This window comes from Melampsora larici-populina (genome assembly GCF_000204055.1).
Source record: "Melampsora larici-populina 98AG31 unplaced genomic scaffold MELLAscaffold_87, whole genome shotgun sequence".
NCBI lineage: Eukaryota > Fungi > Basidiomycota > Pucciniomycetes > Pucciniales > Melampsoraceae > Melampsora > Melampsora laricis-populina.
The window spans coordinates 88,533-102,736 of record NW_006768851.1 but is presented as its reverse complement, the minus strand read 5'-3'; the positions used below and the strand labels follow the sequence as shown (position 1 = coordinate 102,736).

The following is a 14,204-nucleotide window of genomic DNA, read 5'->3' as shown; positions in this document are numbered from 1 at the left end:
ATAAATTGTATTTGTAAAAGATAACCAATCATTTGGTGATCTATCAAAGGAGCAGTTTCTACGACAAAGTCAATGAGGAAAAATAGTACTCTTGAAGATGTTGATTATTCAAGATTGTTTTTACAAAACACCAAAAATAACATATTCATTTGATCAAATATCAAAGGATCAGTTGATGTATTATGTAAACTTTTTGATATGAATGTTTACTTCTTGAAGATTTCAATCTGTTGAAGAGCGTCCAGTGAAGTCAAACGCTCTTGCGGGTCCCTTAATAACAACAAAGATATAACAGCAAAAATGTCAGGTCCAAAAGAGCTGTGGTAGGCGATTTGATGGTCCGAATTGGTTATATCACTCCCTGTATATGATACTGAGTTAACATTGAACTGGTTGAGCACAAGATCAACAATGAAAGATGAACATACGTTTTACAAACGGTCTTTCGTTGCTGAGGAGTTCATACATCACTATGCCTAAAGCCCACCAATCGATTGGCTTGGAGTAGGTACTCCCGGACAACATCTCAGGAGGTTGAATATAAGGTGTGCCACAGACTTCGGAAACGTATCCACATTCAGGTAGGAAAGTAGCGGTTCCAAAATCGGCGATTTTGACTACTTCGTTTGGAAACACGAGTATATTTTTAAGTTTTAAGTCCCGGTGTATAATGCTTTGGTCATGTAGATAGTGGATAGCTTCAGCAAGCTGAGTCGTGTATATAACTGTTTCTGATTGTGATATGTTGTCTGACGCAGTAAGAAGGTCTTTCAAATCACCACCGGGAGCGTATTCAAAGATAAGTGTAGTATATGGGTCGTTTGAGAAGAATCCTTCGAAGTTGACAATCGAGGGATGATTGATGGCGGCCAGGATATCAATCTCATTGCAGATGTCGGGAATCGCACTGACACAATTCTGTGCATCAACCACCCAAAGCTGTTTAGCCGCATAAAGTACGTTGGTGCGTTGGTCTTTGACTTGGTATACTTTGCTAAAAAGAGAATTAACAAGTGTGGTCTGATAATGATAATCTTCCGAGTTAAGGGTGCCAACTGGGCCTTGAAGGCTTTGAAGGTATTCTGGGGATCTTCCTATTCTACCACGAAGCTCGGATATTGAATAACTACGACTAAAACCGTGAGAGTATATTGAATGACTACGACTAAAACCGTGAGAGTCAGAGGATGACATAATGCAATGGCTATGGTATTGGGGCGAACTGTCTTCAAGAGTAACTCATAAGAACAAATGAGACTCGCCGCGCATGTGGGACTTATGAATATCATAGATTACTCTTTTGGAAATAAGGAGGATAAAATGCATGAGGGTCGTTCGACGAAAGTCTTTCGACGTGGACTGATGTGAGGTAATAATGTCTATCTGTGATCGAATTTGGTCTTGCCCAACTCTGGCACGAAGGTCAAGGCTATGATGAGGAAGTAGGGTCTAAGAAGGTGTATGTCATGCCAAACTGTGTAAGAATTCGAGAGAGATATCATGCATACCCCAAAATTATGTCTGTACATATGTGTTTGGTGTAACGGTCGATAATAGATATGCCCCACGCTGATGGAACTTCAACGGTGTTACAGCACAATATCTTTGGTGAGTTTCTTTCTGTTTCTTTTACTGATAAAGATCATTTCGTTTGAAGCTGATAAATGTCACCTTTTTGTTGTGATCTCCTGGCTCTTTATAATCAGCTGGTATTTTGAATCGAGACTGTTTCGTGAAAGACCTCTTAGTTTGGGATTAGTTGATACAGCGTTCCTGGGTTGATTTATCTCGCATCTGGACGCTTTTTTTCCTCGTTTATTGGTCTTTGATCTCGATTGCTACCAAAAACGGTACTACTTCCGTTGGCTTTCTTGGCTTTCTTTTCCTCGTTTATCAGTCTTTCTACTGCATTGTGTTATATGTTTGGATTTCATCTCAGTGTCTCAAAGACTTGAACGTTCGTACTATTCCATTTTTATCCCAATTACTCTGTTTCAAAGTTCCTTCAGTGGCTGATATGTGTTGATTTTTTACAGCAACACCAACATGTGGCACGGTCCAAATCACCGAATCTGCACATGTGTCCAGCTAGGATGCGACAAACAATTTTTTAAAAAGAATGGCCAGATCACTCCAGGCCGCCTTTTCCACCGAACCAACTACCCTAATCATCTGGAAGCGGCGAACCGTGCAGGCGTACCTGTGCCTCACACCACCTCCAACAACATTTTACAAGCTACTCTGCCGCATCCATCTGGACAACTGACATCCACCTCTCAGAGCCCCCCCCATCCACCGCAACCCCGAGTGCAACCTGCCAAACGACCACGAGATGACTACGAATCTGAACTTGTGCATGCCGATATGGATCCTGACACTTCACGTCCCCCAAAAAACCCCCGAGTCTCCCCGCCTTTAAGTGATATCATTCCATCCTCAAGCACGGCCATCATTCAGCCATCAATATCGTCATTCAACACTACCATCACCACTGCTGGTAGTGCACGACCCTTGTTAATATTTCCCACGGAACCTTTCTACATTCCTCGAAGGATGCTTCAACACACGTCATGCATCCAATCAATGTATCACGTTATTCACGATTACATTAATCACAACCGAAGCAATAAATCCTGCCGAACCATGCTCGAAATGGAACGCTTCAAACTGAAGACAACATTCACTGCTTCAAATCCAATGGAATTAGATGTCTTAACCGAGATCCCTTCAACAATCGAGAAAGCTTTGCGGTGCTTTCACTTGGAGGTACATGTACATGAACTATTATGCTGCCGGGTATGCTTTACAATGCATGGCCAGCCCTTTGATCAACCTTTGAAAGAGCATTGTACAAACCTTCGTTTTCCTTCTGATACGTCCGCAAAACCCCGCATCACTTGCAAGTACCCTCTTTACAAGAATGTCACCAAATCCGTCAACAAGCAAAAACCCATACGAGTATTCCACCATCAGCGCTTCATTGAATGGCTCGCCACGATGCTCTCATTTCCGACTTTTGAACAGCCTCTTGACGCTTCGATCAACGCCAGACGACGATCTGACGGACGTATGACTGACATCTGGGACGGTACAATTTGGCGTTCCTTCAAGTCCGATGGCAAGGTTTTTACAAGAACCTCTGGCAACCTTGTCTTTGGTTTTTTCTGTGATTGGTTCAACCCATACGGGAAGAGCTCAGTTCGACATATCTCTGCGGGCATTCTCCTGCTGGTATGTTTTAATCTCCCACCGGACATACGATACCGCACTGAGAACATGTTCATCTACGGCATAATCCCCGGTCCTCGCGAGCCGACATCTGACCAGATGGAACCTATCCTCACCCCGCTATTACAAGAGCTTCACACTCTTTGGAGTGGTGTTTTTTTTACCAAAACTTCACAATATCCTCAAGGTCGTTTGATCCGAGTAGCAATGTGGCCTCTTATTGCTGATGTGCCTGCGATGAAGAAGGTTTCTGGCTTTGCATCACACAGCGCAATCCTTTTCTGTTCAATTTGTTATATTACTAAAGATGATATCAATCATGTCGACTACAAAGCTTTCAAACTCCGAACCCCACGATCATACAAAGAAGATGTTCAGAAGTGGATAGATGCTCCAACCGCTTCAGCACGTGGTAAACGCTTAAAAGAAGACGGAGTTCGTTATTGTTGTTTCTCTGAATTACCTTACTGGCACCCAATCGACTTTCCCACTGTCGACATAATGCACTGCCTGGTGTTAGGCTTACTGAACGATCTCGCCACAACCTACCTACAGATCGGAGAAGTAGGCAAGTCTTTACAAGGTGAAGATGATGCCCGTCTCCAGAAAGGCGATTATTCACATATTTATGAACCTCCTCTTGTGGACGAAGAAAATCTTGGATCTACCACCAGCTCTAAACGTTCCGATTCTGATTGCCCCTCCCAATCCATATCTACGAGATCCTCCGACCGTCCACACTATGCTCGCTCCGCCAAATCAAAAACCTCGACAGCCAGTTCAAACCAAGAAAGCCATAACTCATCATCAGGAGAGTCAAACGATACACTCCAAGGACCGTCAACTGGACCGTCGCTTACACCTCACGAGCTTCGCATTGTACACAACTGCATCACCGCAACACATGTCCCTTCTTGGCTTACTCGTGTACCCAATCAGATTGGTATGCCTCGCTGTGGCACTCCCAAAGCAGCCGAGTGGTTGACACTGTACACGATTTATATGGTTCTTTCATTAATACCACACCTCCACAACTCTGAAACCAATAGCGCATCAGCCCATATTTGCAAGGCCATTCGCCTGGCAACTTCAATTATCAACATTGCGATTTCACGATCAATTCACGAGGACGACCTCATGGCATACTCACGGATTCTGATGGATTATCGAACCCATCTCCGAAAAGTATGGCCCGACATCCGTTCTAAACCAAATATACATTACGCTCAACATCTACCGGATCAATGCCGACGTTTTGGGCCACCCTCATACACTGCTGCATGGTTTGGGGAACGTACCATTGGTTCCCTGGTTCGAATTCCTAAAAACGCCAATCAATGTATGTATTTTTTCCACCCTCAGTCAATCACCTGATCGCTGACCATTGAATTCATCTCTTTGCCTGATTTCTTTTGACTCAGATATTGTTGGAAAGACGATGATTCAAAGGCACACTTTAAAGACGTTGTTCAACAACCTGTGTGACAACACCCCTCCTGAATACGCCCAAAAGATTGGTTTTGATGCCCTCACAAGGACCAGCGGCGCTAAATGGCAACCAACCACCCTGTCGACAGAGATAATTGGCGCTATCCAGCCCCTTCTGAACAACCTAGGATTGTCAGCACTTCCAAAATTTGAGAAAACATCTATCTGGCGAAATGCTGGAAAAACCTTTAGTACACTTCAATGGCACGTAGGAAACAGTCGCGTTGAATTTCAAGATCGAGCTGGAACCTCATTTGGCGAAATCATCCACATCATTCGCATTAAAACTTATCATAACCCAATCTTTGTAGTTCGACCGTTCACCGCCCTCACCCCAGGGGATGAATTAAAAAGCCCATACTCTTCATATCCATACTTGAAAGCTAGAGTGATGTACCGTCAGACTCAACCTTTGCGCGGTTTAGCGCATAGTGATCTGTTTGGGCACGCTGCATTGGTTGAGAACTCTGCCGGAGTTCTGGAAATTACACAGCCCACAATCTTTGTGCTCAGCCTACGAAGCTTAGTAAGGAGTCTCATCTATATTTGTCTTTTGGAACTAACTGACCATAATCTTTTTAATTTTAGGGCATCATCGACATGGCCTCAACATTTTCAGACAGGGCTTCACCAGACAACCCAAGCTCTGATGACATGGATACGTCCTGAGCCACGGTGTCCATGTATCAATGTTTTAAGATCTTGGTGATGTTATCTTAAAGTTTTATTTCCCTCTAAATTTTTGTTTGTTACACACGTACAACACTTTCAATCTTTTCCAAGAACTTGTTTTGGATTCACGCTTCACCAACATTTGTAACTTGAGATTCTCAGAAAGGATACATAAATACAAGAAAGTGTCATACTAGCAAAGATACCAATAAAATAGTGATATAAATATGATGATACTAATGATGTACAATTACTCAAGCTCTTTTGACATTAGTGGAGGTAAAACATGCAAAAGATTTGTGGCTGGCTTCATTCTTAATGCAGCTCTGGCCTCATTGGTGAGATTAGAAAGAAATAATGGCTCATAACAATTTTCTGGTAGACCACAACAGACAGGTGCCTTGTGATTGATTTGAGGTGACTCGATCCTGCATTGATCAAAGCGGCGACCTGCCAGGAGGGGAGTTGAGACCGAAGATTTGTATTTACCAGAGAGTCCGTCAATTTTCCGAAGAACATTCGTGTACTGCTGACTTCGCCAGATCAAGCCGACTGAATTGTACTTTATATGTTGAGGCTGCCATTCGGTATCAGAGCAGCAGTCTGCGTTGGGCATGAGCTCTGCAGAGGTATTTTCTCCGTGTAAACGAGTCAAAGCCTGCTTGCGATAACGCCATAACTGATCAATGAAAATCACAAATATTAGTGAAACCAGCAGCACAGGTTATCAGATATAGGTACGTACTGCTCTCTTCTTTCTTGCCTTTTCCTTCTTCAAAAGCTTCTGAGGAGAGCAGCGACCTGTTCGAATGTCTTCTCTACGTCCTCGAAACCAACGAAGGATAAGACCAATACAGTTGTCTTCAGTACAGTCGTTTGGATTTATAGACTTCTCGTCGAAGAAGCCTTTCTTCTCGGCAAACATCCAATGTTTTGTAATAAAGATGGCCATCGTGCGATTCCAATTAGTGTGGTCGGGGGCGGTCCAGTCAAATGTCACTTGTAATATATTATGTTTATTCAAGTCGGCTAAGAAGAGATGTCTTGGATAGGTGTCGTTTGTTGCACTTTCTTTGATCGGATTGGTGAGAAACACGTCTTGATCGGTGAGGATATATTTCTGATCAAGATGTGGAAACTGGACAAGCTCCTCCGGCGAGGGCGGTGGAGGGTAAGTCTTGCCTTGATCGTTGTAACCCAGTAGCATTCTCGTGAATGTAGCTAGCGACTTGCTGATTCCTGCATTTGCTACGGGGAGGGTGGAAGCGACTGAGGCATTCAGTGCCTTGATGGACTTGGGAGGTTCACCATTCTTCCAATAATGAGATTGTTGGGGATCTACCGAGCACACAAAAGAAACAACATTAATTTGTTGTGATGATCTCACAACTTTCTCCAAATCAGCACGTAAACAAACCCATTTAGAAAATCAGATAGCAAGGATGGAAGGTAAGGATAAAGCAATATGTGATTGGACGCCAAAAACGAGCAACTTCCGCTGTTGGTCCAACAGGGAAAGATATGAGGACATGAGCACCATTATTCTTTGGATCCTCCAGATTAACAAAACCACTAGATGGACGTTTATGTCCTTTTGTTTTATTTCCTTTCTCTTGTGCTTTTAACGTGTGCAAACAATCGTCGGTTTCTTAAAGGGAATGGTCAACCGCGATGAAAATACAAGAACTCGATGCCTTTCAAAGGGATCCACCGATCAAAAGACTATGTAAAGACAAGATAAAGACAAAATAAAATCAAACGAAAGTACTCGAGTGCTCTCGTCGACGAGCCACCGTAAAACGGGCATGGTGCACCTTCGTGCTGCAAACATCCCAAGTTCTGATGTTACCCCTGAAGAGTGGGATCTTGCAATTGAATCAGGTATGAATGAATGGGTTGTTAACAAAGAAAAAAAAGCAAATCAAGCAGAGGAAAAGGAGAAGACAAAGCTTAAAAAGGAGGAAGAGAAAGCAGCAAAGAAAGAAGAGAAGTCTAAAAAAAAGAAGAGAATGCTAGGAAGAAGGAAGAGAAAGCTCAGCAAAAGGCTCAAGTTGATAAAGATAGACTTGAGGCTTTGAGTAGTTTGTTTTCTACAGGTTAGGTGTAAATTGTGTTTCAATGAAAAAGGTTTAATTAAAAGAATTTCTCTTAAAGTGCTATCCCAAGTTGGGAAATAAAACACAGCCATCAATGTGATTTGAGAACATCCAAAAATAAAAAAATTCAAAAAATTAGAGATTCAAAAATTCACAACTTCAAGAAAATCAAGAGGATTTGAAAGTCCACATCTCACAAAGGAAATGGCTGTTGGGAGTTGATCATATTTACAGAAATTTTTGATTGAAACAAACAATATATCACATATGAGCATATAAGATTTCCAATGCTGAAGGACACATAATGAACTTTAGATGTAAAGTCTTCAAGCAGTATAAGCAATCAAATATTGATTTTCTGCGCAGAATCAAAAACCAAAGAACAGATTGATTCTAGAAGTCAAGAATAAATGATAACATTCATCTGAATGCACAGTGTGGCGTAAAGAGTTTGAATAAATGTGTAATTCACAAGATGGTGTTCAAAAGATGATCACACATGTCACACCCACCTGTGAACTTTGAATGTCACAAGTGGGTACAAAGACCTCGATTTAGGATCATCTCACCCCCTCACCATCGATCACTTCGACGGTCAACAGCATCACCATCTTCTCCTTTCGATTATCAAACCAAATGGCGGATTCCAGTGACAGTAGTATAGATCCCAATGCTTTAGCTCAGGCCGGTCTTTTTGACGCATCTGCACTTTTTGGACCTTCCTCTCCTCAAGGGCGTGCAAGTCCTATTCAAAGTGATCATTCTTTCTTGACTTCATCTACATTCAATGAAACTGCTGATCTGTTAGGTATGACTGAAGAGTATCGTAACTTGGCATCAAGAATCATCAGCGTAAGTTCATCCTCCATCTCCTTGCTATGGGATTATCATCTCTGATTCATCTTTTGACTCCTTGATCGATTTCTTTAGAAATCAACTCCAGAGAACCAGTATGAAAATTATATTTGTCTTTCAACATCCATACTTCAAGCTGTGCGGTCTAGACCGTCAAACTTAGATGAATCCACTGTAAATAAACGACAAAAGTTGTCATGGGAGCCAAGCGCTACATATGTGGCAAGTAATCATTTATTTTCTAATATGTCATTATCTAATCCTTTTTTGTTATAGGATTGGCTCAACGCAATCACTCGAGAGACCCTTCTCAGTGCAAAAATCACAGCATACAGTGATTCAGTGAATGCAGATCCCATTGAAGATTCTTTTGACCGACTCATCTGGGTGAAGCTTTACTCTTATCATTTTTCTTTACCTCCTCAATTCCTTAATCCATCTAAGTCTGATCATGATTATGTTCTATGTAGGAGGCGATCATGGCACAAACCGATTCTTTTAAGCGTTCCCACTTCCCAGAAGGATTTGGAACTACAAGTGGCTCGGGTGTTACCTCAACTGTGAAGACACACATGCGAAACCATGCAATGAAAAATGCAAAGGCTGAATTGCGAATCAAGGTATGTGAAGTGAATAGGATCATCTTCTTCTCTTCAAGTGAATTAAATCGCCACTAAAAATGTCTTTCTTGTATGCTGTTTTTAGCTCATGATTGGTGTGCTACCAAGGGTTAATGTTGCACCCACAATCCCAGTTCCTGAGATTAACACAATACACCTCAAGGTACTTGGATTTCTGTTTCATGACGTTTTCATTCACTCTGACTCTGTCTTTGAATCAGGTACATAACTACTGTGTTGAGAAATCAAAAGCTTCAACCGAACTAGAGATAGGGAAGGTTCTCAAACCTGAAATCAAGATCCGAATCATATTGCTTGTAAGTAATTGGGTTTGTTAATCATCCAAAGATACAAGATTAGAAACCGACTCTTCAATACCATCTTTCCAGCGAATGCAAACTTTAAATTCATACAAACTTTCACACCCAGCCAAGCAGTCACAATGGTTCCACATTGATCGCATCTTGAAGGAGATCAGAGATGAGAATAAAGCGCGAAAGAATGTCAAATATGAGACTGCGTAAGCACAGCCAATCTTTCTACATTCAAAGGTATCAGCATATTGATGCCCATACAACTCGCAGTTTCTTTAAAGAGTTACTCCGTCGTGATGCAACCCTCTTTACTGGAAAAACAAAGTATGCCGACTATCCCACCAATGAGAATTTTGCCCCTCCCACCCGCGCTGAAGTCATTCAAATCCTCGGTGAATAAATCAAGCTCATATCACAAAATCAAAAGTAAACATGATATATAGAATATTTGAAGCACTTGTACATCTTAGCTAGCATGTCTTCTTCATTTCATCATCTTATTTTGTATGCTATGAATATATTGTATTTTTATCAGTCAAAAGAATATCGCATTATCCATATTACTGAAATTGTGAAAATGATGGTGTTATTTCAGAAAAATTCCAAGAGATCTTCGGAAAGCTGGTTTGAGGAGTCATCGTGAGAATTCCTTAAATTCCACATTGGATTTCCGAGAATTTTTCATGATGAGCCGCCATGCAGATCATCACCGATGAGTATCCATGAGCAATTCCTGTGTACTCATCTTGATTTTTTACGGTAGGTTTCCGTGAAAAAATCATGATATACCTGAAGAATCCATGAACGATTCTCATGAATCGCTTAGGGTGAATTCATATGAACAATCACCGAGTGATCATCATGACTTGATCACGGTGGTTTCATGTAGGTGATCACGGTGTTTCATCGTAAACTGCTCATGGTGAACACTCATGAATCGATCATGGTGAACAGCCATAAGTTCTCTATGTGAAACCCATGGGACACCTACATTGACTTCACCGCATCAAGGACTGCGGTGAATCAACGACTTGGCTGATCCCAAGTGAACACCGTGGACCACCTATTTAAAATAATTCACCGAACGACCCACGGTGAATCAATCCTGTGGTGTACATAGCTACCAGATACGGCTTCCAACATCACAAGACTGAACTTCCAAGCCATTTGCGAAAGATTTGATAAGTTGTGTTGATCAGCTTTGATTGAGCCGGGATGATTAAAGCGAAGCCTCATCACGGGGTATACCCGAGCGGTCTGATCACGGGGTTTTGGATGTATTTGCACCGGGTAGGGCGCGTGGTTATGGAAGTTTGAATATTCGCGACTGGTCTTTATGAAACTCATCCTCACGGAACTGTTGATATCATGGTAGGAGCTCAATCTCCAAGCAAGCCCACCACGTCCAAAACGCGACCGAAAACTTCGACTCTAACTCCAGGTTCACATAAATATCCTGCTTTCTATGCATGTTATCTTCTCAGATCATACCAAAATGGTAGAATGAATCAAAGAACTTATGTCGGTTCTACACCTGATCCACCTCGTCGAATTCGTCAACATAATGGTCAAATTAAAGGAGGAGCCTTTCGAACTAAATATTATAGACCTTGGGAGATGGAATTGATTTGTTATGGATTTCCTAGTAAGCTTGTGGCCTTACAGGTAAAGTCATCAAGACTTGATTCTCACCCTCCAGGTTTGACTGATCAAGTTTCAACTTTTTCTGTTTTGTGTTCTTTCATAGTTTGAATGGGTTTGGAATACGCCCTACAAGTCTCGACATCTGCAAAAAGATATCAATCCGCCTCTTAATACTGTCAATCAATCTCAATCTCAGTCTCAGAAGGCCCCGGCTTCGAGTCAAACCAAACCCATAAAGACAAAGGGTCCGATTTTTCCTCGAAGTCAAGGTTCTAGATTAGAAGTGAAATTGAAAGTCTTGAAGAAGATGCTCACTACATTACCTTGGTCTCAATTTCCACTCCAGGTCCTCTTTTTTAATGAAGGTGCTTATAAACTGTGGTACGAGCAAGATAAGAAGATTTTTGATGCGGTCAAAGCAAACAGAAGCTCTCAATCCGCTGATCCGATTACTATGATAGAGGTTTCCTTACGTGTTGAAGGTGTAGATGGAGCAAGGAAGATCAGAAGAGGTCTGACTACTGACCCAGAAGATCAAATCAAATCCATTGATGTTCATGATGGTACGCGTCATTCATGATCTTTCATGTATGCTTAGGATCCGTGTCCGTCAAAGTGTGGATAATGCATGTATTCTCGTTAGATACTGATATCATGTCGTGTTTAATAGACAACGCAGTTCTTGAAGACTATGAGAAGATGGAAGAGATCACAACAAGATGTGAAGGTGTTTTGAAATGCTATTTGTGTCATGAGACGATGGATATTGAAGTAAGCACAATATCGCCATTGATCATATAGAAAATTTTGATTCCTTGAACTGATTTCAAGATAGGACTCTTTATCATATATCAACTGCTCAGCGCCGGACTGCTATATCTCAACTCACTTGATTTGCCTTTCTCGTCACTTTCTCAATTCCAGTGCTACCCAATTTGCCGCTCCCTCGGCCAACCCTGAAATCGCGTGTAGGAAGCGTATCTTGCCTGATAGAGGTCGTTGCCCTAGCTGTTTAGCAAATCTTCGCTGGGGTGATCTTATCAAAGGATGTTACCGACGTAAACACATCAATTGCAAACAAGCTACCCCAAGTAATTCAGAATCTGAAGACGAGGGTACACCGAGTCAAAGCGAAGAAGAAAACTATCACGACGAAATGGATGAAGACCTATCTGCCGAAAGTGAAGGAGAAGATGAAATCACTGCATTGGCTCTTGATAAGGGTGTGAAGTCTACAAAAAGCAAAGCTCAAATAAGATCTAAAGACGTATCAAGTAACAAAACAACTCAACCTTTGAAAAACAAGAATACAAGCTTCAAACCTCCCTCCAAACCAATCCCGAAGCCTGATAAGCAGATCAAGCTTAAATCCTATCAAAATTTCGATCATAACTCATTCGATGATATAGATGAGGAGCGTCTATGCACATTTATGAACAATGTCACCTTGAAATCTCGAGCAACACTAACGAGTAAAACTCGTCAAACCAAACAGAAAAAGAAGCTCGAAGATGAAGATGAACCTGAAGATGAAATCCTTCAATTACTGAATGATCTTGAGATCTCTGAAGATTCTGATTGATGTAGAAACAAAAACTTGATAAATCTTTATCCCAACTTTTGTTAATTGTGCTTCATTAATTGTATCCTTATCTCACTTTTTACATCTTACATACTGTATACTCCATTCGGCAAAAAAGCCAGCTTGACTTTTGAATGAAACTTTGGTCACTGAAGAACTACATATTTTACATTTTATCTAGCATTCAAAGATCCTAATAATATATACAAATCCAGAAATTGGACTATTTCTACATATTGTCTACCATAAAAGAGAGGCCGAATCTGGCCATCATTTGTAACAGCTTGTACATGCTATCGGAAGTGTGATAAGTGTGACATGAGATGATTAATATGTGATTGAAAAACATGATGATAAAGAAATTGAGATGACTTACTAATGAAGGGAACATTAGAGGGGGTATAAGGGCAAAGGTACCGATTCCGACCTGGATTGATACATTCTATAAATGTTGAGGAAAAATGATATGTATTGTGAGCAAGTATGAATAGGAAGAAGTGAAACCGAATGAGATACTCACCGTAATTGCCTTGGAATTGGAGATTATAACTCGCGCATTGTTGGTTACTCACACCAGAGCCCGCCACACCATTATACAAACAAGAAGTCATAGGTATCCAGAGGTGACCTGTAAAAAAGATGCGGTGTTATTTCAAAGTGATAGTTATTTTGAACAAAGTAATGAAAAACTGACCATCTCTACTACAGGAAGGAGTTTGACATTTCCATTGAACAAAGTCTTTGTCATTACAAACTGTTATTGTTTTGAAATAAATCAGAAAGATCTTAGAACTACAATCTCATATGTTTTGAAAAAGAAAAAATGGAAGTTTAAAATCAGGTTTTGACTTACGAGCGGGTCCTCCTTTTTGTTGACCAAATCCAATTATACATTCAACAGCTGTTACTGTCAAAGAGAATTGTGCGAGATAGATGGCGATGAAGATTGTGAGGAAATTTTGAGGACGTTGGAAGTATAGCATTGTTAGGATATATATGAATACAAATTAGATGGAAAGAATAGGCGGGGGGAGGAAGGGAATGATGTCTAGACCTTATAAATAGGCGAGATAAAGTGTGAGGAAAACCAAATGTTATGGATCAGGCTTCACCACTCATTTTTCATTAAAATGTAGACTGTACCGCAGCCTTGGAAATACCTATACTGCATTTCATACTCTTTTTGTGATGGGGAACCTTGTATCTGTCAGATACAAGTCAAAGTCTGGTCTTGAACGTATAAACCCGTTCTGGTCTGGTCTAAGGAAAGTCTGGTCTTTGAAAAGCGAGAAAAGATACACTACACCAAATGTAATCTTTACCGGGCGGTAAAGAAAACTACTGACATAGAAAAGTCCTGAGGCAACAGGAAGAGGGCTAAAAATCTGAAAAAATATGCACCTTGTTCCTAGATGTTGGGGCGTCATGATGAGTATTTTTTTGTATTTTACACACGGATATTGGTTAATGTACTAACAATAAAGGCTGAGAATCATCAAAAACCCACCTGTAACAATACCTAAATTGGCCCTTGATTTTGAAGACAGGATTTTGGAATCTTCAAACATCAATAACTTTCGCAGTTCTGAATCAAATCACTCGACTTGAAGTGCATTAAAAGGCTGTGAGCCTTTCCTCTACATTGTTCATTGGGACATCCTCTTCTGTAGCTGGTCTAAAAAAGATCTTACAGAGCTATTCATGC

At 41.0% G+C, this 14,204-nt stretch overlaps 5 protein-coding genes across 5 annotated transcripts; 3 read left to right on the top strand and 2 right to left on the bottom strand.

Annotated features, from left to right (window-relative positions):
- Nucleotides 1-206: 206 nt before the first annotated feature.
- Nucleotides 207-1,194, bottom strand: MELLADRAFT_95682 (uncharacterized protein; the record flags this gene model as incomplete). The annotated part of the gene is made up of 2 exons (XM_007418239.1): nt 207-373; nt 429-1,194. 2 exons carry the CDS (start codon nt 1,192-1,194, stop codon nt 207-209), a joined length of 933 nt encoding a protein of 310 aa, XP_007418301.1.
- An 852-nt stretch (nt 1,195-2,046) lies between these two features.
- On the top strand, nt 2,047-5,385 carry MELLADRAFT_113538 (uncharacterized protein; the record flags this gene model as incomplete). Its single annotated transcript, XM_007418265.1, has 4 exons — nt 2,047-2,796; nt 3,784-3,910; nt 4,650-5,242; nt 5,305-5,385. 4 exons carry the CDS (start codon nt 2,047-2,049, stop codon nt 5,383-5,385), a joined length of 1,551 nt encoding a protein of 516 aa, XP_007418327.1.
- Nucleotides 5,386-8,084: 2,699 nt separating this feature from the next.
- MELLADRAFT_73600 (uncharacterized protein) lies at nt 8,085-9,211 on the top strand (the record flags this gene model as incomplete). Its single annotated transcript, XM_007418225.1, has 6 exons — nt 8,085-8,336; nt 8,415-8,561; nt 8,616-8,726; nt 8,810-8,959; nt 9,045-9,122; nt 9,181-9,211. Coding segments are annotated over 6 exons (732 nt in total), but the record flags the coding sequence as incomplete, so codon positions are not given.
- A 1,430-nt stretch (nt 9,212-10,641) lies between these two features.
- On the top strand, nt 10,642-11,962 carry MELLADRAFT_40851 (uncharacterized protein; the record flags this gene model as incomplete). The annotated part of the gene is made up of 4 exons (XM_007418209.1): nt 10,642-10,938; nt 11,021-11,112; nt 11,194-11,329; nt 11,753-11,962. Coding segments are annotated over 4 exons (735 nt in total), but the record flags the coding sequence as incomplete, so codon positions are not given.
- Nucleotides 11,963-12,769: 807 nt separating this feature from the next.
- Nucleotides 12,770-13,482, bottom strand: MELLADRAFT_123578 (uncharacterized protein; the record flags this gene model as incomplete). Its single annotated transcript, XM_007418250.1, has 5 exons — nt 12,770-12,792; nt 12,876-12,941; nt 13,020-13,127; nt 13,194-13,253; nt 13,353-13,482. The coding sequence occupies 5 exons, from the start codon at nt 13,480-13,482 to the stop codon at nt 12,770-12,772; spliced, it is 387 nt and encodes a 128-aa protein (XP_007418312.1).
- Nucleotides 13,483-14,204: the final 722 nt, after the last annotated feature.